The 24,542-nt window shown below is 47.6% G+C and overlaps 1 protein-coding gene and 1 non-coding gene across 2 annotated transcripts; one reads left to right on the top strand and one right to left on the bottom strand.

The window, feature by feature from the left end:
• Positions 1–151: 151 nt before the first annotated feature.
• On the top strand, positions 152–22,331 carry LOC134748789 (zinc finger protein ZFP2-like). The gene is made up of 13 exons (XM_063683570.1): positions 152–607; positions 2,641–2,775; positions 3,844–4,191; positions 4,687–4,920; positions 5,309–5,446; positions 6,418–6,545; positions 8,216–8,290; positions 8,746–8,878; positions 9,395–9,528; positions 10,220–10,358; positions 18,147–18,266; positions 20,490–20,687; positions 20,850–22,331. Exons 1-13 carry the CDS (start codon positions 500–502, stop codon positions 21,018–21,020), a joined length of 2,061 nt encoding a protein of 686 aa, XP_063539640.1. The 5' UTR covers positions 152–499; the 3' UTR covers positions 21,021–22,331.
• On the bottom strand, positions 6,230–6,306 carry Trnat-ggu (transfer RNA threonine (anticodon GGU)). The gene has a single exon. It is a non-coding gene; the product is annotated as a tRNA-Thr (tRNA).
• Positions 22,332–24,542: the final 2,211 nt, after the last annotated feature.

The following is a 24,542-nucleotide window of genomic DNA, read 5'->3' as shown; positions in this document are numbered from 1 at the left end:
CTTTATAAATATTAAACTGACAATAAAAACAACATGAACATTTCATTTATCATTTTAGTAAATGTAGCATCACTATTATTTGTTCTATATTTTTTTGCGGGTTACAATTTGGTTACAATACAATATAAAAACTTACCCATATTTATTGTTATAAAATCTTGTTCGTTATAGAACGAAACGCACACAACGTACGTCAACATTGTCAACAACGAAAATGGCAGCGACTTGGCGTCTTGTGTAAAATTAGACATTCTTCCATTCTGTTGATAATAAGACATAATCCATATTTGTAGCTTTATTTACCTCTATTACATATTATATTATAATAATGTAACAAGTTTTCAGCATGACAAGGAACCTTACTGTAGTATTTTAGTTCTCAATCATGTTTTGTCTTGAGAGAGTTCTAATATTTTATAACTCTATCATACCGCGAACTACAAAGTATTTGTAAATGATCTTTTGATTATTTTATGAATAAAATATATTATTCACCGCAATGGAAGACGTGAAAGTTTGCCGAATATGCCTTGTTATGGGAGTAAAGATGTACAACCTGCATACGTACCCATTATATGGTTACTTTGAATCACTTATTGGGATAAATGTAAGTACAAGTTTTATACACTGTAAACTATTATTTTCATATAGTTTTATAAATCTTAATTTAGGTCTTAGGACAAACTATTCCTCAAAATTTTCCAACTTGAACAAAAAAGTTTCTTAAAAATTATTTTCCTTGTAATTTTTTTTACTTACATCTAAGTATTAGTTTTCAAGATCTGACAAAAAAACTGAAATATAGTTGGTCAAACCAAATTGTCAGTAAATAAGAACAAAAAAACTATACTCATCCTTTTCTTTTGGGTGCTAGTACTAGAGTAAGACAAAGATAGTATGATTCTCTCTGTCTATGTTTGAAATGAGATTGTCCTTTGACAAACTATATTATTATTATTTTAAAAATTATTATGAATGATTATTATGACCATTTTTGGAGTATGGCAGATGTCCTTTTGAGCACTCTTCCACTATATCTGAAACGAAAAGTGCTCGATTCTTGTCTTCTCCCCACATTGAATTACGGATGTCAGACATGGAAATACACAAGCAACATAAAACAGAAAATTAAAGTTTGTCAAAGGGCAATAGAGAGAAAAATATTAAAAATCAAACTGATGGATAAAATACGCCACACAAACATAAGAGCAAAAACTAAAGTGATAGACGCTCTCGAGCACTCACTCAAACAAAAATGGCAGTGGGCCGGACACGTCGCAAGGATGACCGATATAAAATGGACAAAGCGAACCACTACTTGGCTCGGCCCAGGAGGCAAGCGCGGAGCAGGGCGCCCGCGCGCGCGCTGGGCAGGCGATATTGAAAAGATATCCCACAACTGGCTTTCGGAGGCACAAGACCGAGAACGGTGGAAGAGGTTGGAGGAGGCCTATACCCGACAGGGGTCCTAACACTATAGTATGTAAGGTTAAATATATTTTTTTTTTTTTTTTTTAAGATTGTAAATGTTTTATTAGTAGTTGTGGAATAAAAAGGCTTTTTATTTTTATTTTATTTTTATTTTTATTTTATTTTATTTATTTATTTATGACCATAGCTGGTAGAATCCTATAGACGTGCTATACATGTGCGCCCGTGAGGGATAGAACATACGCAATGCGACAAAATGATTGGTGGGTAAGATTTGTTGCCCACCATAAATTTACAGTGAGGAATAAAAAAATGTGAAGATAATGACTTGAATTTTGACAACCCTAAATAGCCTAAAGGGATAGTGCCATACATTAGAAAGGGACAGCATGATTTGTTCCTGAATTGCTGTAAAACTTTGGTTTTATAGGAAGTTTCCTTTCTCTACGGTAGTACTATGATTTATTCTGTACTATTGTCACTATGATAAGGTACAAAATGGTACTGAAATTCAATTCCTAGTAGACTGTACCAAAGATACTAGCATCATTTGTGCTATTTTCAACCAAAAGGGTACTTATTGTCGCCTGTCAGTAAGGTGCTATTTCCATATAGCTTCAATTAGAAATCAACCTTATCAACAAGCGACAATGTGGTACCTTTTGGTTGAAAACGTCACATTTGTTTGCTAGATTATTACATAGTTAGAAAGAAAGTCAGTACATTGTAGCTTAACCCTTTAACAAGATTAAAAAAATTATAAAATAATATAAATATTATTAAGCTTAGAATAAATTTAAAAGTGGAAAAATTACTGCCTTGGGTGAGACTTGACCTCACGGCCTCTGGATGGTCTGGAGTTCAAGTCTCACCCAAGGCAGTAATTTTTTCCACTTTTAAACTTATTCTAAGCTTAATAGCATTGTTCGCAGACTTTTCTGCTTGCTAAAAATTAATAAATAATATTATAAAAATACATTGCCTGCCTTAACCCTTTGTAAGGCAGAGGGACTATATTTCCTACCTGATTTTGAACTTTATTTTATAGCGATAGGGTTCAATTTTGCATAATTTCGTCGTCCAAAAAATTGCGCGTAAGAAAAAATACAAAAAGATAGTTTTAGGGTGGGAATTTTTGCCGTATAATATCTAAAGTCCTATTAAGGGTTAAGTTCTAGTCAAATTATCTCAAAATAAATACTTTTCCAGCCTCTAAGCATGATGGAGCTCCCTCCGTATGGGTGTTATGAATGCGCTGCGCTGATGAAGAAGCTGTATGATTTTAAGGAGCGATGTCTCATCGGTCAGGCTGAGCTGTATTCTGTGTTGCAGGCAACTGGCAAGGTATTGCCCTTAAGTTATCTTCTTAAATATTTATCTTTAAAAAATCAATTCAAGTAGGTACTTACTAGCTAGTAATTTTTTAGGGTTCCGTACCCAAAGGGTATTTATTATTTGGGGCGTTGTGGGCCTTTGAGTGTCACGTCGACCAAACAGTGATCTATTGTGACGGCCCTTTAAAGCTCATTACTAATGCCCGTTGAATCCAAAAAATTCCAGATTCTTTGGGCCGTAATGTTCTGTACCTCATAGGGTTGCAGTACGTGCCGCCCTAAGTAGGTACTTCTTTTTGACATTAGTGGTCCACAGGAACAGAGAATGTGCATTGCAGTCTCCTCTGACTCCTGGCAGAACCTGCATGTCGGATCTTGTATCTTTCCTATATTTACCCAAAGGGTAAAAACGGGACTCTATTACTAGGACTTCGCTGTCTGTCTGTCTGTCCGTCTGTCACCAGGTTGTATCTCATGAACCGTGAAAGCTAGAGAGTTGAATTTTTTATAGATAATGTATTTCTGTTGCCGCTATAACAAATACTAAAAGCAGAATAAAATAAATATTTAAGTAGGGCCATACAACAAACGTGATTTTTTTGCCGTTTTTATAGATAATGGTATGGAACCCTTCGTGCGCGAGTCCGAATCGCACTTGGCCGGTTTTTAATTTTTATCTGCTTCTCTATAATTTCAATTAATAAGAACAATAGAGGTAGATAATAAAATTAATATTTTCATTGGTAAGGTAGGGGACCTACGGTAGGTTCATCTCTTATTCAATAGACTTCCAATAAGGCCTCACTCTTTTGATCTGTTAACATTAACACATTCACTGTGATAGGGGGTCAAAGACACTAATTGCCACAAATAAGGTGTTAAAGGATTTGCCACACTGGATGCGTTCTGCAGTCAGCGGTCAGGTCAAACCCGCATTATGTATGAACAACATTGACAGCAACCTTTGAAGTTGAAGTTTGACCTGACCGCTGCCAGCAGAACGCACCCAGTGTGGCAAATCCTTTACTGGACTCATTCACAACTTACAATTATTTTTTTTGCATATTTTTGCTTTCAGATTACGGCCGAAGCGTTAAACGGTATAGACCGCCGGCAACTTAACTTGATCTCTAATCTATCCATCAGCCATGAGAATAAAATAATATCCTATGAACATGATGATAATGTTCAAGTGAAAATAGAGTCTCCCAAACCGGCCAATCATGATTTTCTCATTGAAATTGATACTATTAAGCAAGAAGATTATGATGACTTCCTGATGGCTAATATGTCAAGTGATGATGAGCCGCTTTCCTTACAAAAGAGTCTAAAAGTGAAAAAGAAAGTTAAGAAAAAAGAAAAGAGGGGACGGAAGAAAAAAGAGAAAGTTGGTTTAGAATGTAATGGAGAGTTACAGGATATTGAGGTAATTGAGTGTATATTCTTATTCCTGTGTGTAGTTTATAACTTTTTCTACTCCGGCACTTCTATTTGTCAAATAAATGACTGTCAGTGATATCTGAATGAACTAACAACTATAACAACAAATACTAAAAACAAAATAAAATAAATATTTAAGTAGGGCTCCCATACAACAAACGTGATTTTCTTGCCGTTTTTTGCGTAATGGTACGGAACCTTTCGTGCGCGAGTCCGACTCTCACTTGGCCGGTTTTTAGAAACTTTGTAAAATTTATTATCATAGTAGCAATAAGTATATCGATATCGATATATCTTTCATCATCTGTGTAAAGTTCAACTGTCTATCACGGTTGATGGGATACAGCCTGGTGACAGATAGACGGACAGAGGAGTCTTAGTAATTTTTTATAGAATTTAGATTACAACTTTTGGACCAGTTTATTCGTACAAGAAACGAAAAATAAAATTTCATTATAAAAATACTTACTATCTATTACAGGCAACAACCGACATACCAATGACCCTGGAATCCGAAGCCTCAAAGGCCACAGATGCCTCAGAAGCCCAAGAGGCCTCTGAGCTCCCAGAAGCTCCAAGAAAGAAGCGAGGCCGGCCTCGGCTGTCGGAGGCTAATAAAGAAGCGAAGCCAAAATCACGTCGGACTCGCAATACTGGAGGTGTGGGAGTAGATGATATAGACTTAGGAGAGTATGTCACGGTCGTCAAGTTAACTGTAAGTATTTTGTTATAATTATTGTGTAGTATTTTGCTTTGAGCTCTTAGAGGCCTCGGCCCTGAAAAGCAGGAGGCCGATTTTTTAATTTCGAGCGCTCTATTTTGTCACTCGAAAATCTGTAGAAAACGGCGAAATGCTATTTTTGAAATACGAGCTATAGAAATCGGGAATCTAGTGGTATTGACTATTTACCACTCGTTTTCAATTCTATTAGTAGAATTTAAATGCCTAGTAGTGGAAATATTATTAAAGGGAAAACACGAAATCGAGATCGTTCTTAATTCGCTAGCATAAGAGCTATGGGACATATTTTTGAGTATGATTTGAGCACCAATATTTTGATACTTGACTGTCCTGACTGACAAACCATTTACTTTGTCAACAGCCCGAAGAGCAGCTATCGGAGATAACTAAACGCCAGCAGTCCTCAAACTACCTGAACGCTCCATTCCAGTGCAGTCTTTGCTATAAAGGCTTTATAGACGCGTTGGCTTGGAAACACCATGTGGGAAAACATGATCCGGTTAGTATTTTTTTACATCATACAGTGCTATATTAAGACATCTTTCATCACATTTGCTTGAAAAAGATCAATCATGCTGGCATTTCATGCAGTTATATGTCAAGAACGCGCACTCAGCTTTTTTGGACATATCATGCGGTCTAAGAAGCATGACCTAGAAAGGCAGATTATCTTGGGTCAAATAGATGGCAAGCGCGAGCGAGGAAAAGCACCCACGAGATGGTCTGATGGTGTGAAGGGGGTGGTTGGCGGCAACATGCAGTGCGTGACCCATGTGGCTTATGACCGCACACTATTGAGACGGAGCATACATGGTCGCGATCCTCAGCAATGAGGGACCGAGGAAGAAGAAGAAGATTGAAGGACAAAGGCCGCAGGAGTTACGGATTGTGAAAAAAAATGCTATAACTCCCGAGGGAGTTCTAACTTTTTGTTTAAATTATGTCACTAATTCATACGACCTAAGTACGGATAAATGAGTTTTACTTTTGAAACACTGTCGTTTATAATTTATATTTATTGTTTATTTAAAAATAAATATTTGGTTGGCAGAGCCTATATCGGACAAAGCAATCAGTGTTTACCACTTTATTGACCTCTCCCTTGAGTAGGGAACTTGAAAGCACCCATGAGGCTGACATGTTCACCTAGAGTGTCCAAAGCCTCAATAAAAACTAGATTAAAAAAAATAAAAAAATATATATATATATTTGTACTATAGTTGCCCTAAGCCTTTCTAGATAATGGTGCCCCTCTAAACTATTGTTTACCAAGCTAAATCACTGCTTTGGGCAAGACTCGAACTTGCGACCTTTTGGAACACCTGTCCAATCGCTTTTAACCAACTGAGCTACCAAAGCCGTGGGGGTTCGCGTGATCTACTGCTCACAGAGCCACTAGTATTATTCAGGACTAAAGGCTAGTATTGTAAAGAAAAAGATACCTATTTATCGTTTTTTTTGCATGTACAGAGTGCAGGTGAAGTGGAGTGCAACATTTGCAAGTTCCGTTTCCGCTCTCGACGCGCTCTGCAGAAACACGCCGCCAACCACGAGAAGAAATACGCCTGCCGATCTTGCCCATACGTCTCCAAAACCACGTGTGTATCTTATATTATCTTATCTTATACCGACCCAGGCGAAGGGAACAAATACCCCTGCCGCTCCTGCCCCTATGTCTCCCTAAACCACGTGTGTATTTTATCTTATCTTATTATACCGACCCAGGCGAAGAGAAGAAATACCCCTGCCGCTCCTGCTCCTATGTCTCCCTAAACCACGTGTGTATTTTATCTTATCTTATTATACCGACCCAGGCGAAGAGAAGAAATACCCCTGTCACTCCTGCTCCTATGTCTCCCTAAACCACGTGTGTATTTTATCTTATCTTATTATACCGACCCAGGCGAAGAGAAGAAATACCCCTGCCGCTCCTGCTACTATGTCTCCCTAAACCACGTGTGTATTTTATCTTATCTTATTATACCGACCCAGGCGAAGAGAAGAAATACCCCTGCCACTCCTGCTCCTATGTCTCCCTAAACCACGTGTGTATTTTATCTTATCTTATTATATCGACCCAGGCGAAGAGAAGAAATACCCCTGCCACTCCTGCCCCTATGTCTCCCTAAACCACGTGTGTATCTTATATTATCTTATCTTATTATACCGACCCAGGCGAAGAGAAGAAATACCCCTGCCACTCCTGCCCCTATGTCTTTCTAAACCACGTGTGTATCTTATATTATCTTATCTTATACCAAAGAGAATTGAGTGTATAGAGGCTTATTGTCGTAGTAAATTTTGTAGTAAATTTACTGCCATCTTTCGACAGGATTAAAACTTTTAGAACGCCATATGAGTTTGACTCATGTTCTTTCACTGATGTGTTAAAATTGTTCAATATCAAACGGTGTCGCAATCTACACGAGTATAGGCCAAAGGTCTGAATCTTTTCGAGCATACATTTTTCTTGTTTTTCCGAGGTACATTTTTTTCTAAGACTTTATTTATCTTATACACTTCGTAGCTTTTTGCTTTTATTATACCGACCCAGGTGAAGAGAAGAAATACGCCTGCCGCCACCGGCGCCACCGCCCAGCATATTTCTTGACTTTAGCTATGAGATTACACTAAAAACACCTCATTTCAAATAAAACAAAAATTGTTGAAATCGGTTCACATGATAAGGAATTATCCATGAAAAACCAACATATATACAGGTCCCGCAAATTTGCCGATAGATGGCGCTGTACACAATAACGCTTAGTAAACTTCTGGTCAAAAGTCTTTCGTGATTCTATTTACATGAGAAAATTGAAAGTTTGTACGGAACCCTCGGTGCGCGAGTTAAACGAACTCGCACTTGACCGGTTTTTTTTTAATTATTTAATTTATTGTGTTATTCGCACTCATGAAATGTTCATACAGGGTGTGGCCCGTAATAAGAGAAAAGCAAAAAATTCAACTGGAGATTCCTTGGAGTAGGTATCTAAAGTTAACAGTGTTACCACCAAGTGGTCCCGATAGTTCAAAATTCCTTATGTAGGAGAAATTTTTAATTAAAATCAAGTTTTATAAGCAATAGATTTCCACGTCTTTTTTTTTGCACACTTTAATTATCTTTAGGAGTCATTCCAGCGGGGCTACCGCGAAAACTGAAATTCGCAAATTGCGGGGATCTTTCTCTTTTACTCCAATTTAGGCGTAATTAGAGTGACAGAGATATATTCTTAATTCTCGATGCTTTACTAGATGTTTTGTGTCGCAGAACGCAAGCGAAGCAACATCAGCGATGGCATAAAGGCGTCACATACAAGTGCCAGTACTGCGACGAGATATCTACGTAAGTCTACCATTCATTCTGTTACATTTGTACACTGTTATCGGGGCGCTTTTTGCATCTCTTTCCTCAATATGTCAAACGAAAGTGACGCAGCGACGCAACACAATAAAAGACCACGAAGTGGCTGTATAATGTAATGTGTGTGTATAACTTTGGTATTGAGTTGGTATGAATGTGTTGGTTGCTGAATGTGGTGTTCTTTAATGTGCGTTTGAAACCGACAGAATTTAAAAAAACACTTCTTGGTTTGTAGTCTGGATTTGCTTCGTCGTCTCTTTTCTTTATATGGCAAACGAAAGTGACGCACTATACTAGCCCAACGTCGGTAGAAAACAAGCATATAACCCTCCTGTTGATAAGCAGTCACTGTAGCCTGCGGTTGCTGGCATCTCCAAGGCTGTTCTGTTACATGTGCGTTTCCAATAATTTTATTTTAAATGTATTTGTATTTACAGTAAATGGACGTCGTACCTAAGCCACGTGCGAATCAAGCACCCCTCAGAGTTCATATGCGGCGTGTGTGGATACTCTTACGTCAGCAAACTCGGGCTGGCCATGCATAAGACTATGATGCATAAGGACTATGTTGTAAGTACTTTAATTAATTATAATTGGCTTTTTGTTATTTACTTATATAACTATTGTATAATTGATAGCTGTTGGTTCTCCGAAAAATAAATTTTAAGTAGCAGCGTGAATGAATAAAAAAAAAACAAATAGACTGGCAACGTCTTTACAAAATATCGTTCCTCCAGTATTCAGATGGCGTAACTAACGCAGCAGGTCTGAGTTCCAACTATTTTGTTCGGCGCTTAGACCTCTGGATTCGGGTTCGAATTGCGCAGCGTGCAGACACTGTCAGTCTTGATCTTGACAGCCTTCTTGTTTTATTAGTCCACGGCAGCAATAATGCAATCCACCAATCACGGTGTCTGGAAGGGACATTTTTCGAAAGATATGTTGGGAAATAAGACGTAAGACTGGAGATTTTGCGAATGTGGCATTTTGTAGACGGCACGTTTCGCTATACAGTCTAAGTTCGCAGACTAAGATCTTAAGGATAATCTGTGATATCATCAGCTTACTTACTGATTTTAATCCCAGGAAAAGACTGAACCTGATGCCGATGCAGAGCCGGGCCCGTATTGCCAGGAGTGCGACGTACAGTTCGTGACGGAGGAGGCGTGGAAGCGGCACATGGTCACCTCCACCAAGCACGCGCCCTCTAACGACTTCAAGTTAGTACAATAGACATTATTGCAGACATAAGATGTAATACAGAGGAAGGTTAAACTGGAAGCAGACGAAACTACTTGAAAACAGTATTTAAAAGTGATTTACAGATGATCAGATTATAGGGTAAACAGGAGCGGACCAATAATGGACCCTTGTGGTACTCCACTAGTTAGGTCAAACTTTTCATATAACACTGAGAACGATGGTTGTGTTTTATCGATCGAATCGACTATAACATATTTATAGTACAGGTGAATATCAAACCACTTTCGTATTTTGTAGTAAAAACTATACTAAATTTAGGCAGCAATAGATTTATGTTTACGTGATCAAAGGCCTTGCAGAAGTCAAGGAGCACTCAGTGTAGTAATTACAATGATATGAGACCGTGCCAGGTGGCATATAAGATGAACGAGTGCGGACCTGAAAATAAGTCCCACAGTAAGCTCAAGAAGGCTCGTGAACTCAGACAACGACAACTTGTGGGTACTCAGACAAAGATGTATATACTATACAAATACTCATTTAAATACATAGAAAACATCCATGCCTCAGGAACAGATATCTGTGCTCATCACACAAATAAACGCCCTTACCGGGATTCGAGCCCAAGACCAGCAGTTTCATAGGCAGGGTATGTACCCGTACCCACTAGGCCAGACCGGTCGTCATATAAATGTGTTGTATGTGCAGGAACGGGTGCCGCGCGTGCGGCAGCGTGTTCTCCAGCGGCGAGGAGCTGCGCGTGCACCACCGCGCCGCGCATGCGCGCCGCCGCCCCAAGAACTACGGCAAGAAGCAAGACCACGCCTGGCCCGCGCCCTGCGAACATGTTAGTAGTAGTGTATGTGCAGGGACGGGTGCCGCGCGTGCGCAGCGTGTTCTCTAGCGGCGAGGAGCTGCGCGTGCACCACCGCGCCGCGCATGCGCGCCGCCGCCCCAAGAACTACGGCAAGAAGCAAGACCACGCCTGGCCCGCGCCCTGCGAACATGTTAGTAGTAGTGTATGTGCAGGGACGGGTGCCGCGCGTGCGCAGCGTGTTCTCCAGCGGCGAGGAGCTGCGCGTGCACCACCGCGCCGCGCATGCGCGCCGCCGCCCCAAGAACTACGGCAAGAAGCAAGACCACGCCTGGCCCGCGCCCTGCGAACATGTTAGTAGTAGTGTATGTGCAGGGACGGGTGCCGCGCGTGCGCAGCGTGTTCTCTAGCGGCGAGGAGCTGCGCGTGCACCACCGCGCCGCGCATGCGCGCCGCCGCCCCAAGAACTACGGCAAGAAGCAAGACCACGCCTGGCCCGCGCCCTGCGAACATGTTAGTAGTAGTGTATGTGCAGGGACGGGTGCCGCGCGTGCGCAGCGTGTTCTCTAGCGGCGAGGAGCTGCGCGTGCACCACCGCGCCGCGCATGCGCGCCGCCGCCCCAAGAACTACGGCAAGAAGCAAGACCACGCCTGGCCCGCGCCCTGCGAACATGTTAGTAGTAGTGTATGTGCAGGGACGGGTGCCGCGCGTGCGCAGCGTGTTCTCCAGCGGCGAGGAGCTGCGCGTGCACCACCGCGCCGCGCATGCGCGCCGCCGCCCCAAGAACTACGGCAAGAAGCAAGACCACGCCTGGCCCGCGCCCTGCGAACATGTTAGTAGTAGTGTATGTGCAGGGACGGGTGCCGCGCGTGCGCAGCGTGTTCTCTAGCGGCGAGGAGCTGCGCGTGCACCACCGCGCCGCGCATGCGCGCCGCCGCCCCAAGAACTACGGCAAGAAGCAAGACCACGCCTGGCCCGCGCCCTGCGAACATGTTAGTAGTAGTGTATGTGCAGGGACGGGTGCCGCGCGTGCGCAGCGTGTTCTCCAGCGGCGAGGAGCTGCGCGTGCACCACCGCGCCGCGCATGCGCGCCGCCGCCCCAAGAACTACGGCAAGAAGCAAGACCACGCCTGGCCCGCGCCCTGCGAACATGTTAGTAGTAGTGTATGTGCAGGGACGGGTGCCGCGCGTGCGCAGCGTGTTCTCTAGCGGCGAGGAGCTGCGCGTGCACCACCGCGCCGCGCATGCGCGCCGCCGCCCCAAGAACTACGGCAAGAAGCAAGACCACGCCTGGCCCGCGCCCTGCGAACATGTTAGTAGTAGTGTATGTGCAGGGACGGGTGCCGCGCGTGCGCAGCGTGTTCTCTAGCGGCGAGGAGCTGCGCGTGCACCACCGCGCCGCGCATGCGCGCCGCCGCCCCAAGAACTACGGCAAGAAGCAAGACCACGCCTGGCCCGCGCCCTGCGAACATGTTAGTAGTAGTGTATGTGCAGGGACGGGTGCCGCGCGTGCGCAGCGTGTTCTCTAGCGGCGAGGAGCTGCGCGTGCACCACCGCGCCGCGCATGCGCGCCGCCGCCCCAAGAACTACGGCAAGAAGCAAGACCACGCCTGGCCCGCGCCCTGCGAACATGTTAGTAGTAGTGTATGTGCAGGGACGGGTGCCGCGCGTGCGCAGCGTGTTCTCTAGCGGCGAGGAGCTGCGCGTGCACCACCGCGCCGCGCATGCGCGCCGCCGCCCCAAGAACTACGGCAAGAAGCAAGACCACGCCTGGCCCGCGCCCTGCGAACATGTTAGTAGTAGTGTATGTGCAGGGACGGGTGCCGCGCGTGCGCAGCGTGTTCTCTAGCGGCGAGGAGCTGCGCGTGCACCACCGCGCCGCGCATGCGCGCCGCCGCCCCAAGAACTACGGCAAGAAGCAAGACCACGCCTGGCCCGCGCCCTGCGAACATGTTAGTAGTAGTGTATGTGCAGGGACGGGTGCCGCGCGTGCGCAGCGTGTTCTCTAGCGGCGAGGAGCTGCGCGTGCACCACCGCGCCGCGCATGCGCGCCGCCGCCCCAAGAACTACGGCAAGAAGCAAGACCACGCCTGGCCCGCGCCCTGCGAACATGTTAGTAGTAGTGTATGTGCAGGGACGGGTGCCGCGCGTGCGCAGCGTGTTCTCTAGCGGCGAGGAGCTGCGCGTGCACCACCGCGCCGCGCATGCGCGCCGCCGCCCCAAGAACTACGGCAAGAAGCAAGACCACGCCTGGCCCGCGCCCTGCGAACATGTTAGTAGTAGTGTATGTGCAGGGACGGGTGCCGCGCGTGCGCAGCGTGTTCTCCAGCGGCGAGGAGCTGCGCGTGCACCACCGCGCCGCGCATGCGCGCCGCCGCCCCAAGAACTACGGCAAGAAGCAAGACCACGCCTGGCCCGCGCCCTGCGAACATGTTAGTAGTAGTGTATGTGCAGGGACGGGTGCCGCGCGTGCGCAGCGTGTTCTCTAGCGGCGAGGAGCTGCGCGTGCACCACCGCGCCGCGCATGCGCGCCGCCGCCCCAAGAACTACGGCAAGAAGCAAGACCACGCCTGGCCCGCGCCCTGCGAACATGTTAGTAGTAGTGTATGTGCAGGGACGGGTGCCGCGCGTGCGCAGCGTGTTCTCTAGCGGCGAGGAGCTGCGCGTGCACCACCGCGCCGCGCATGCGCGCCGCCGCCCCAAGAACTACGGCAAGAAGCAAGACCACGCCTGGCCCGCGCCCTGCGAACATGTTAGTAGTAGTGTATGTGCAGGGACGGGTGCCGCGCGTGCGCAGCGTGTTCTCTAGCGGCGAGGAGCTGCGCGTGCACCACCGCGCCGCGCATGCGCGCCGCCGCCCCAAGAACTACGGCAAGAAGCAAGACCACGCCTGGCCCGCGCCCTGCGAACATGTTAGTAGTAGTGTATGTGCAGGGACGGGTGCCGCGCGTGCGCAGCGTGTTCTCTAGCGGCGAGGAGCTGCGCGTGCACCACCGCGCCGCGCATGCGCGCCGCCGCCCCAAGAACTACGGCAAGAAGCAAGACCACGCCTGGCCCGCGCCCTGCGAACACGTTAGTAGTAGTGTATGTGCAGGGACGGGTGCCGCGCGTGCGCAGCGTGTTCTCCAGCGGCGAGGAGCTGCGCGTGCACCACCGCGCCGCGCATGCGCGCCGCCGCCCCAAGAACTACGGCAAGAAGCAAGACCACGCCTGGCCCGCGCCCTGCGAACATGTTAGTAGTAGTGTATGTGCAGGGACGGGTGCCGCGCGTGCGCAGCGTGTTCTCTAGCGGCGAGGAGCTGCGCGTGCACCACCGCGCCGCGCATGCGCGCCGCCGCCCCAAGAACTACGGCAAGAAGCAAGACCACGCCTGGCCCGCGCCCTGCGAACATGTTAGTAGTAGTGTATGTGCAGGGACGGGTGCCGCGCGTGCGCAGCGTGTTCTCTAGCGGCGAGGAGCTGCGCGTGCACCACCGCGCCGCGCATGCGCGCCGCCGCCCCAAGAACTACGGCAAGAAGCAAGACCACGCCTGGCCCGCGCCCTGCGAACATGTTAGTAGTAGTGTATGTGCAGGGACGGGTGCCGCGCGTGCGCAGCGTGTTCTCTAGCGGCGAGGAGCTGCGCGTGCACCACCGCGCCGCGCATGCGCGCCGCCGCCCCAAGAACTACGGCAAGAAGCAAGACCACGCCTGGCCCGCGCCCTGCGAACATGTTAGTAGTAGTGTATGTGCAGGGACGGGTGCCGCGCGTGCGCAGCGTGTTCTCTAGCGGCGAGGAGCTGCGCGTGCACCACCGCGCCGCGCATGCGCGCCGCCGCCCCAAGAACTACGGCAAGAAGCAAGACCACGCCTGGCCCGCGCCCTGCGAACATGTTAGTAGTAGTGTATGTGCAGGGACGGGTGCCGCGCGTGCGCAGCGTGTTCTCCAGCGGCGAGGAGCTGCGCGTGCACCACCGCGCCGCGCATGCGCGCCGCCGCCCCAAGAACTACGGCAAGAAGCAAGACCACGCCTGGCCCGCGCCCTGCGAACATGTTAGTAGTAGTGTATGTGCAGGGACGGGTGCCGCGCGTGCGCAGCGTGTTCTCTAGCGGCGAGGAGCTGCGCGTGCACCACCGCGCCGCGCATGCGCGCCGCCGCCCCAAGAACTACGGCAAGAAGCAAGACCACGCCTGGCCCGCGCCCTGCGAACATGTTAGTAGTAGTGTATGTGCAGGGACGGGTGCCGCGCGTGCGCAGCGTGTTCTCTAGCGGCGAGGAGCTGCGCGTGCACCACCGCGCCGCGCATGCGCGCCGCCGCCCCAAGAACTACGGCAAGAAGCAAGACCACGCCTGGCCCGCGCCCTGCGAACATGTTAGTAGTAGTGTATGTGCAGGGACGGGTGCCGCGCGTGCGCAGCGTGTTCTCCAGCGGCGAGGAGCTGCGCGTGCACCACCGCGCCGCGCATGCGCGCCGCCGCCCCAAGAACTACGGCAAGAAGCAAGACCACGCCTGGCCCGCGCCCTGCGAACATGTTAGTAGTAGTGTATGTGCAGGGACGGGTGCCGCGCGTGCGCAGCGTGTTCTCTAGCGGCGAGGAGCTGCGCGTGCACCACCGCGCCGCGCATGCGCGCCGCCGCCCCAAGAACTACGGCAAGAAGCAAGACCACGCCTGGCCCGCGCCCTGCGAACATGTTAGTAGTAGTGTATGTGCAGGGACGGGTGCCGCGCGTGCGCAGCGTGTTCTCTAGCGGCGAGGAGCTGCGCGTGCACCACCGCGCCGCGCATGCGCGCCGCCGCCCCAAGAACTACGGCAAGAAGCAAGACCACGCCTGGCCCGCGCCCTGCGAACATGTTAGTAGTAGTGTATGTGCAGGGACGGGTGCCGCGCGTGCGCAGCGTGTTCTCCAGCGGCGAGGAGCTGCGCGTGCACCACCGCGCCGCGCATGCGCGCCGCCGCCCCAAGAACTACGGCAAGAAGCAAGACCACGCCTGGCCCGCGCCCTGCGAACATGTTAGTAGTAGTGTATGTGCAGGGACGGGTGCCGCGCGTGCGCAGCGTGTTCTCCAGCGGCGAGGAGCTGCGCGTGCACCACCGCGCCGCGCATGCGCGCCGCCGCCCCAAGAACTACGGCAAGAAGCAAGACCACGCCTGGCCCGCGCCCTGCGAACATGTTAGTAGTAGTGTATGTGCAGGGACGGGTGCCGCGCGTGCGCAGCGTGTTCTCCAGCGGCGAGGAGCTGCGCGTGCACCACCGCGCCGCGCATGCGCGCCGCCGCCCCAAGAACTACGGCAAGAAGCAAGACCACGCCTGGCCCGCGCCCTGCGAACATGTTAGTAGTAGTGTATGTGCAGGGACGGGTGCCGCGCGTGCGCAGCGTGTTCTCTAGCGGCGAGGAGCTGCGCGTGCACCACCGCGCCGCGCATGCGCGCCGCCGCCCCAAGAACTACGGCAAGAAGCAAGACCACGCCTGGCCCGCGCCCTGCGAACATGTTAGTAGTAGTGTATGTGCAGGGACGGGTGCCGCGCGTGCGCAGCGTGTTCTCTAGCGGCGAGGAGCTGCGCGTGCACCACCGCGCCGCGCATGCGCGCCGCCGCCCCAAGAACTACGGCAAGAAGCAAGACCACGCCTGGCCCGCGCCCTGCGAACATGTTAGTAGTAGTGTATGTGCAGGGACGGGTGCCGCGCGTGCGCAGCGTGTTCTCCAGCGGCGAGGAGCTGCGCGTGCACCACCGCGCCGCGCATGCGCGCCGCCGCCCCAAGAACTACGGCAAGAAGCAAGACCACGCCTGGCCCGCGCCCTGCGAACATGTTAGTAGTAGTGTATGTGCAGGGACGGGTGCCGCGCGTGCGCAGCGTGTTCTCTAGCGGCGAGGAGCTGCGCGTGCACCACCGCGCCGCGCATGCGCGCCGCCGCCCCAAGAACTACGGCAAGAAGCAAGACCACGCCTGGCCCGCGCCCTGCGAACATGTTAGTAGTAGTGTATGTGCAGGGACGGGTGCCGCGCGTGCGCAGCGTGTTCTCTAGCGGCGAGGAGCTGCGCGTGCACCACCGCGCCGCGCATGCGCGCCGCCGCCCCAAGAACTACGGCAAGAAGCAAGACCACGCCTGGCCCGCGCCCTGCGAACATGTTAGTAGTAGTGTATGTGCAGGGACGGGTGCCGCGCGTGCGCAGCGTGTTCTCCAGCGGCGAGGAGCTGCGCGTGCACCACCGCGCCGCGCATGCGCGCCGCCGCCCCAAGAACTACGGCAAGAAGCAAGACCACGCCTGGCCCGCGCCCTGCGAACATGTTAGTAGTAGTGTATGTGCAGGGACGGGTGCCGCGCGTGCGCAGCGTGTTCTCTAGCGGCGAGGAGCTGCGCGTGCACCACCGCGCCGCGCATGCGCGCCGCCGCCCCAAGAACTACGGCAAGAAGCAAGACCACGCCTGGCCCGCGCCCTGCGAACATGTTAGTAGTAGTGTATGTGCAGGGACGGGTGCCGCGCGTGCGCAGCGTGTTCTCTAGCGGCGAGGAGCTGCGCGTGCACCACCGCGCCGCGCATGCGCGCCGCCGCCCCAAGAACTACGGCAAGAAGCAAGACCACGCCTGGCCCGCGCCCTGCGAACATGTTAGTAGTAGTGTATGTGCAGGGACGGGTGCCGCGCGTGCGCAGCGTGTTCTCCAGCGGCGAGGAGCTGCGCGTGCACCACCGCGCCGCGCATGCGCGCCGCCGCCCCAAGAACTACGGCAAGAAGCAAGACCACGCCTGGCCCGCGCCCTGCGAACATGTTAGTAGTAGTGTATGTGCAGGGACGGGTGCCGCGCGTGCGCAGCGTGTTCTCTAGCGGCGAGGAGCTGCGCGTGCACCACCGCGCCGCGCATGCGCGCCGCCGCCCCAAGAACTACGGCAAGAAGCAAGACCACGCCTGGCCCGCGCCCTGCGAACATGTTAGTAGTAGTGTATGTGCAGGGACGGGTGCCGCGCGTGCGCAGCGTGTTCTCTAGCGGCGAGGAGCTGCGCGTGCACCACCGCGCCGCGCATGCGCGCCGCCGCCCCAAGAACTACGGCAAGAAGCAAGACCACGCCTGGCCCGCGCCCTGCGAACATGTTAGTAGTAGTGTATGTGCAGGGACGGGTGCCGCGCGTGCGCAGCGTGTTCTCCAGCGGCGAGGAGCTGCGCGTGCACCACCGCGCCGCGCATGCGCGCCGCCGCCCCAAGAACTACGGCAAGAAGCAAGACCACGCCTGGCCCGCGCCCTGCGAACATGTTAGTAGTAGTGTATGTGCAGGGACGGGTGCCGCGCGTGCGCAGCGTGTTCTCTAGCGGCGAGGAGCTGCGCGTGCACCACCGCGCCGCGCATGCGCGCCGCCGCCCCAAGAACTACGGCAAGAAGCAAGACCACGCCTGGCCCGCGCCCTGCGAACACGTCAGTATCAGTACCACAGTGTCGCTGTCGGCCCTTCTAACCTCCTATCGACTAACTGACTGGCTGACTTACTTAGGGCCAGTTGCACCGACCACATTTGACAGACCGATGAACGTCACTGCGGTTGGCTAATACAACAAAATTTAGCGAACGCTTTACCGTTGACAGACGGTTTGGTGCAACCCATCCTTACTATTGTTATTTATTCGTCCCGCTAGCAAGTTGAACGGCCGACTGCAAGATGGACCTCGTGAACCAAAAAGTTTCTTTAAGGTTTTTTATTTTTTTAGCTTCATATCGTGCGCTTAGCTCACATTCACTCATTCATTCAATACTGTTTTTGCAATTAGTACTCTGTGTAGCTGTGTGTGTAATCGTTCACCTCGACTCTCTTGCCGATATGACTTCTACATTTACCATTTTCACAGTGTTCGGAAGAGATACCGAACGCGCGGGAGTACTGGACGCACTTCCGACGCGCACACCCGGACAAACCGTACCCCATTCAGAAGAACTACATCTGCGATATTTGCGGCAAAAGCTTTAGGGTGAGTCATAGTTTGGACTTTATGTCTTTGCCATAAGGTTTAATCCGTTTAATGTCGGTTCACAATGGCCCCAGTGTTCGGAAGAGATACCGAACGCGCGGAACTATTGGACGCACTTCCGTCACGCACCTCCGGACAAACCTTACCCTATACAGAACTACATCTGCGATATTTGTGGCAAGAGCTTTAGGGTGAGTCATACTTGGAATTTATGTCCTTGCTATAAGGTTTAATGTCGGGTTACAATGGCCCCAGTATTCGGAAGAAATACCGAACGCGCGGGAGTACTGGACGCACTTTCGTCGCGCACACCCGGACAAACCGTACCCCATACAGAACTACATGTGCGATATTTGTGGCAAGAGCTTTAAGGTGAGTCATGACTTTATGTCCTTGCGATAAGGTTTAATGTCGGGTCACAATGGCCCCAGTATTCGGAAGAGATACCGAACGCGCGGGAGTACTGGACGCACTTCCGTCGCGCACACCCGGACAAACCGTACCCCATACAGAAGAACTACATCTGCGATATTTGCGGCAAGAGCTTTAGGGTGAGTCATAGTTGGACTTTATGTCCTTGCCATAAGGTTTAATGTTGGTTCACAATGGCCCCAGTGTTCGGAAGAGATACCGAACGCGCGGAAGTACTGGACGCACTTCCGTCGCGCACACCCGGACAAACCGTACCCCATACAGGAATATATCTGCGATATTTGTGGCAAGAGCTTCAGAGTAAGTCGAACACACTGTATAATTACTACCTAAGTATCCTAAGTACCTAACATCAACACTGACCATAGTTAGAAAGAGACAGAGATAGTTGAAATGCATCACTAATGTCAGTTAAGCTTTGACTAATGTGTTCAGAAGTGATCCCGAAAGCCCGGGAATACTGGACGCACTTCCGTCGCTATTTGCGCCAAGAGCTTTTGGTGTCAAACCGTCTGACAGTTACTATTAATTTTATTTTATATATTTATGTTTAAATGTGAAACGCAATTTGAATAGTTTAATATGTTCGAGTAGGATTGTTTCTGTTTTTATAAGATTTTATGTGGAGAAGTTTATTTCGTTTTATAAGTTAATTTACAAATCAGTTCACAAGAACTGACATTGAATGTCCATAACACAGTTATTAGATTTGGATGCTAAGCGCCATCTCCGTAAGACGCGGCCGAAGCCTTCATACACCTACAGCCTACACCTACAACTCGGCCGGCCAGCTCCATTGCGTACCATGCTATCGCATCTTCAAAACCAAGTTTGGCTTCGCAAGCCACATTAGAGCGTTCCATGTTCCCCATTAAAGACAGTTGGAGTCGCCGTCGTCGGACACGGCTAGGAGGACATTATTTATTTATTTATTATTACATTTCATACTAGCAAAGATAGATATAACTCCGTAATAGATGGATACAGTCTAAGGAAAACACGTGCCTCGAAAATCAAGAAAATTTGATTTTCGTTCAGAGGGCGTTACTAGTTTTGGCCTACAGTCGTATAGATGGCGTTGACGGTTTCGTTTGTTATTTAACAATTTTAACGCATATCAGTGAAAGAACATGGGTCAAAATCATAAAAATAATTAATGCAAATAAAAAAAGTCATTTATCTATATTTAAATACATTCTATCGTATTTTTATAAATCTTCATTTTTAGTTTTAGAGTGTGTCGACAGATGGCAGTGAATTTACTGGGGTTACAAAATTTACTATGACAGTACCGCTCTAGTATAAGTTACTCCATGATACTAGGTGCCTGTTGCATAAAATTTTACAACTCGTAATACAAACTGACGACGGTTTCTAATATTTTTATTCGCACTTACTCGTAAACTATCGTGAGACATATTTCAAAATATTTATCAGTACGGTTTTTACTCACTATTATTTTTAGTCGCTTTTGGCGACATGTTTCGCCAGTGCACGACGTACAACCGCCGCGGACACTCGTGCCTGAGGATGGATTCCCAAAGAATCCGAAATATGTCGCCAAAAGCGACTAAAAATAATAGTGAGTAAAAACCGTACTGATAAATATTTTGAATATTTTTATTATAAAAAAATTTCCGCCTGTAACACAATGATCATAAATATATATATACATTTATGCAAATCACAACATTCATCTATTGAAATAAAGTCAAAATTGTATACATTTATTTATTTATTTATTGTAACATTGTCTGGAACTTATAATTTAACAAGGTATTATTTCAACAGGGCAACGCGTTCCTCGTCTACCATAAACGCACCCACTTCGAAGAGCGCGCGTACAAATGCGCCGTCTGCCCCAAAGCGTTCCACAACCGAACCAACCTGCAGATGCACGAAAAGACGCATTCGGACGCACGGCCCTACCCGTGCTCTGTCTGCTTTAAGGCTTTCAAGTGTAAGGGGGCACTCGACAGACACTTTAGGGTATGTCTATCTATAATGTTTATTTCGGTATACGTGATTTAGACAAAGTACTTAGAAGAAACTTGTGTCGTATTGTAAAATTTCGATTTTCGCGGAAGGCACAACGCACCATTTAGTGGGACGTTTACCTGTGTTCGTGTCTTAAAAAATATTTAATTTCAGAGCCACACTGGCGTAAAACCATACGAGTGCGAAGTATGCGGCAAGGCGTTCGGGCAGTCCAACAGTCGGAAGCTTCACGTACGCACCGTGCACTTACGTCAGCCAGCGCCCTACGTCAGCCGCGCGAGGAAACGCCGGCCGCTTCTTGAGGCGCCCGCGCTTTGTAACTAACGTAAAAACCATACGAGTGCGAAATGTGTTGGGGATTAGGGTGCCAACTTGCCAAGCCTGCGCTTTACAACTAGGAACGTGAAAATCATGCTCGTGTGTAATGTGTTGGCGACTACGGGATTAGGTTGTATCGCGCAGGTGTGTCAACCCGACACACACACATAGACACCCGGCCCTAAGCAACTAGTGAAAACTACACTCGTGTAAAAAGTGTTGGTGATTGGGGTACCTCACCCGCGCTTTGCAACTAACGTGAAAACCATACATGTGTGAAATGTGTTGGTGATTTCGGGATGTCGGTACCGCACCCGCGCTTTTTCAACTAGGAACGTGAAAACCATGCTAGTGTGAAATGTGTTAGTGACTACGGTTAGGTTGTCACTCATTTTATAAATATTTTCGAACATACTATACAAGGGAAAAAAGTGACATGACTTTTACGAACATAAATCTCTACCCTACAACAACCAAAGCATTTGCGCAGAGTAGCCGGAATGTGGCTGGTATTTCAAAGATAAAAGGCTTAAATAAAATGTCAAACTATACCCACCTTATAACTAGTATTATGAATAACAGTTTTGAATGAACGGTTAGTTTCACTAGAGACTTATATCGACCGAATAAACAATACAAAATAATCACGGTCCATATCCCGGATATAAGTCTATCATTATGAATGTTGGGACCATAAGGAAACCTACCTATAAGCTGATTGAAATCTGAATGATCTCTGAATCTCATCTTATGTCATAATTAATACTATGTGCTTATTTTTCAACAAATAGAATAAGTTCGCCTTTCTCCTAATGACGTGTTTTTTTCTGTTTTTTTTTTTACAATTAAGTGTTTTACTACTACTATTAAAAACTTTTAAAATCATGTTTCAATTATATTCTTTTTTATAAATAGAGTAAGCATGACTATAGATAGTTGGTCAAGTAAATCTTGTCAGTAGAAAAAGGAGGCAAATTTAAAAATGTACGCGCGAAGGGATATCGTCCCATAGAAAATTTGCATTTTACGTCTTTTTCGACTGAAAAGATTTGCTTGACCAACTGTAGTTGGTCAAACCAAATTGTCAGAAAATAAGAACAAAAAAAAACTATACTCATCCTTTTCTTTTGGGTGCTAGTACTGGTGTAAGACAAATGTTTGAAATGACAGTCCTTTGACAAACTATAATATTGAATTGCATGATATATATTTTTCTGATACATAATGAATATCTGTGATAGAGTATCACAAGCATAAAAATTCTAATCAGTATTTTAGCTATTATAAATAGTACTATATCGACAAGGTAAGATTATTCTTTTGATTTATTTATTTACACCACTTATAATGAAATAAGACAATATCTGTAAATATAGCAATAATTTAGGTTTTAAAATAAAAAAAGACATAATATGTAATGTATTTTTTTAATATCACCTAATTAATCCAATCCTTCGGTGCCTTCGAGATGGGTCAGTAAGTATAACCTCGTAATAAGAGGTAAGTATCCTGAAAAAGTATAAGCTAATAAAATTAAGCTTTCTCTTTTTTCATGTGGTTTTTCAACTGAAATTAGGGGTCATCCATTAATTACATCGCACGTTTAGCGGGGGGGGGGGGGGGCACAAACTTTGTGACGTCACATTACCTTATTTAAATTTTTTTTATTCGTTGTACAGTTAAATAACAAGTTTTTAGAACGATAATCGTTTAATTTTCTTTTCCCCTCACTAGCTCGGAAGGTCGTCTTTTATCCTTTAAAACAAGCGGGGGAAAACTTGTTTTTTTTTTTTAATTATGTTATATGTAATTCTGAACGCACAGGTTGAGTCGATGCAATTTCAGTCAACATTGTCAACAAAAATTTTCTCACCGACTCCGACACGTAAAAATACACAACTTCCAGTTTTCTGTTATAATATCGTATTATCGTAAAAAAAAGTGATTCCAGTGATGAAGATGATATAACGCCTGTGGATGTTGCATTTTCCTCGCTATAGTGAGGGGAAAAGTTTTGTGTTACACAACGGGTGCAAATGTATTTTACTTCTCGTGTGTTGAAACACTCGCGGGTAAAATACAACTTTGCACCCTTGTATAACAAATAACTATTCCTAATTTGTTTTGGGTTATAAAATTACTAATATTTCTTTTGGCAGAAATATTTTGATAAAATATTAATAATACTCAATTCGATTTGCCGATTTCATTGAATTATGTGGTGTCACAACATCACACGTTTAGGGGGTCACGAAAATGTGACATGTTGTGACAACTCGCGGGTAAAATACAACTTTGCACCCTCGTATAACAAATAACTATTCCTAATTTGTTTTGGGTTATAAAATTACTAATATTTCTATTGTCAGAAATATTTTGATAAAATATTAATAATACTCAATTCGATTTGCCGATTTCATTGAATTATGTGGTGTGACAACATCACACGTTTAGGGGGTCACGAAAATGTGACATGTTGTGACAACGGGGAGGGGGGAGTCACAAACTTTGTGACGTCACTTTAACTTTCTTAAATTATTTTATTTGCTGTACAGTTAAATAACAAGTTTTGTGGGTATAGTCAGCATCAAATAGATAGTGACAGCCAGTGATTCATCTGAAGACGTCACATTTCCTGATTTCATTAAGCGTTCAGTCTTAGGCTGCCTGTCCACAGGAGCGGAGCGAGGTGGCGGAGCGATGAGCGAGGAAAAATCTCCGCTCTGAAATTTTAATGAAATTCTATTGCTGGATTTTTTCCTCGCTTACCGCTCCGCTCCAGTGGACAGGCAACCTTACTTTTAGAACCATACTCTAGCGGCGTGTTGACGCCGCAACGGGTCTAGTTTAATTTAATTTCCTAATCTGTTTTGGGTTATGAAATTTCTTTTGTCAGAAAATTTTGTTAAAATATTAATAATACTTAATTCGATTTGCAGATTTCATTGAAAAAAGGTGACGTCACACCAGGGGGGGAGGGGTTTGCCAAATGTGAACAAGTGTGACAAGGAGGGGGGAGGGGTCAAAAAACCTCGAAATTAGTGTGACGTAATTAATGAATGAACCCAAACGTGATTTTTTTGCCGTTTTTGCGTAATGGTACGGTACGAAACCCTTAGTGCGCGAGTCCGACTCGCACTTGGCCGGTTTTTTGATCCACTTATCAATTCGATTCAACTGATATTAATAATAAAGTTATTAAAATGACCTTTTATGACCCTTTTATAAGCGGTATTCATTTTAAATTAACACTTCTTAACAACTTCAAAATAATTCCGTAATGGGTAAAGTAAAAGTCTAATAATGAGATTAATGAGTTGAATCTTTAGATTGAAACTTTTTAATTAATGGATTTTGAGTTCAGAGTTTCGATTAATAACTTATTATTAGTAATTAACGGAAAACCTTGTTAAGTAGATGGTAGGGTCGGGTGCATATTTGATGTGTTTTGTGATGTTTGCTAGGAAAACGGTCCTTAGTGCTATAGCTAGCCATACATGCACGGATTTTCCCGTCGGATCTGCCTGA

This window comes from Cydia strobilella, chromosome 17 (genome assembly GCF_947568885.1).
Source record: "Cydia strobilella chromosome 17, ilCydStro3.1, whole genome shotgun sequence".
NCBI classification, from domain to species: Eukaryota; Metazoa; Arthropoda; class Insecta; order Lepidoptera; family Tortricidae; genus Cydia; species Cydia strobilella.
The sequence above is the reverse complement of the archived record's forward strand: the minus strand, read 5'-3'. Positions and strand labels throughout refer to the sequence as shown.

Bases quoted from the DNA above. Each gene is read 5' to 3' on its own strand.
- LOC134748789 (XM_063683570.1), top strand. From the start codon at position 500: ATGGAAGACGTGAAAGTTTGCCGAATATGCCTTGTTATGGGAGTAAAG. The intron at 9,529-10,219 runs GTTAGTACAATA...TTGTATGTGCAG, and splicing joins GCGCCCTCTAACGACTTCAA to GAACGGGTGCCGCGCGTGCG. The intron at 18,267-20,489 runs GTGAGTCATAGT...TTATTTCAACAG, and splicing joins TTTGCGGCAAAAGCTTTAGG to GGCAACGCGTTCCTCGTCTA.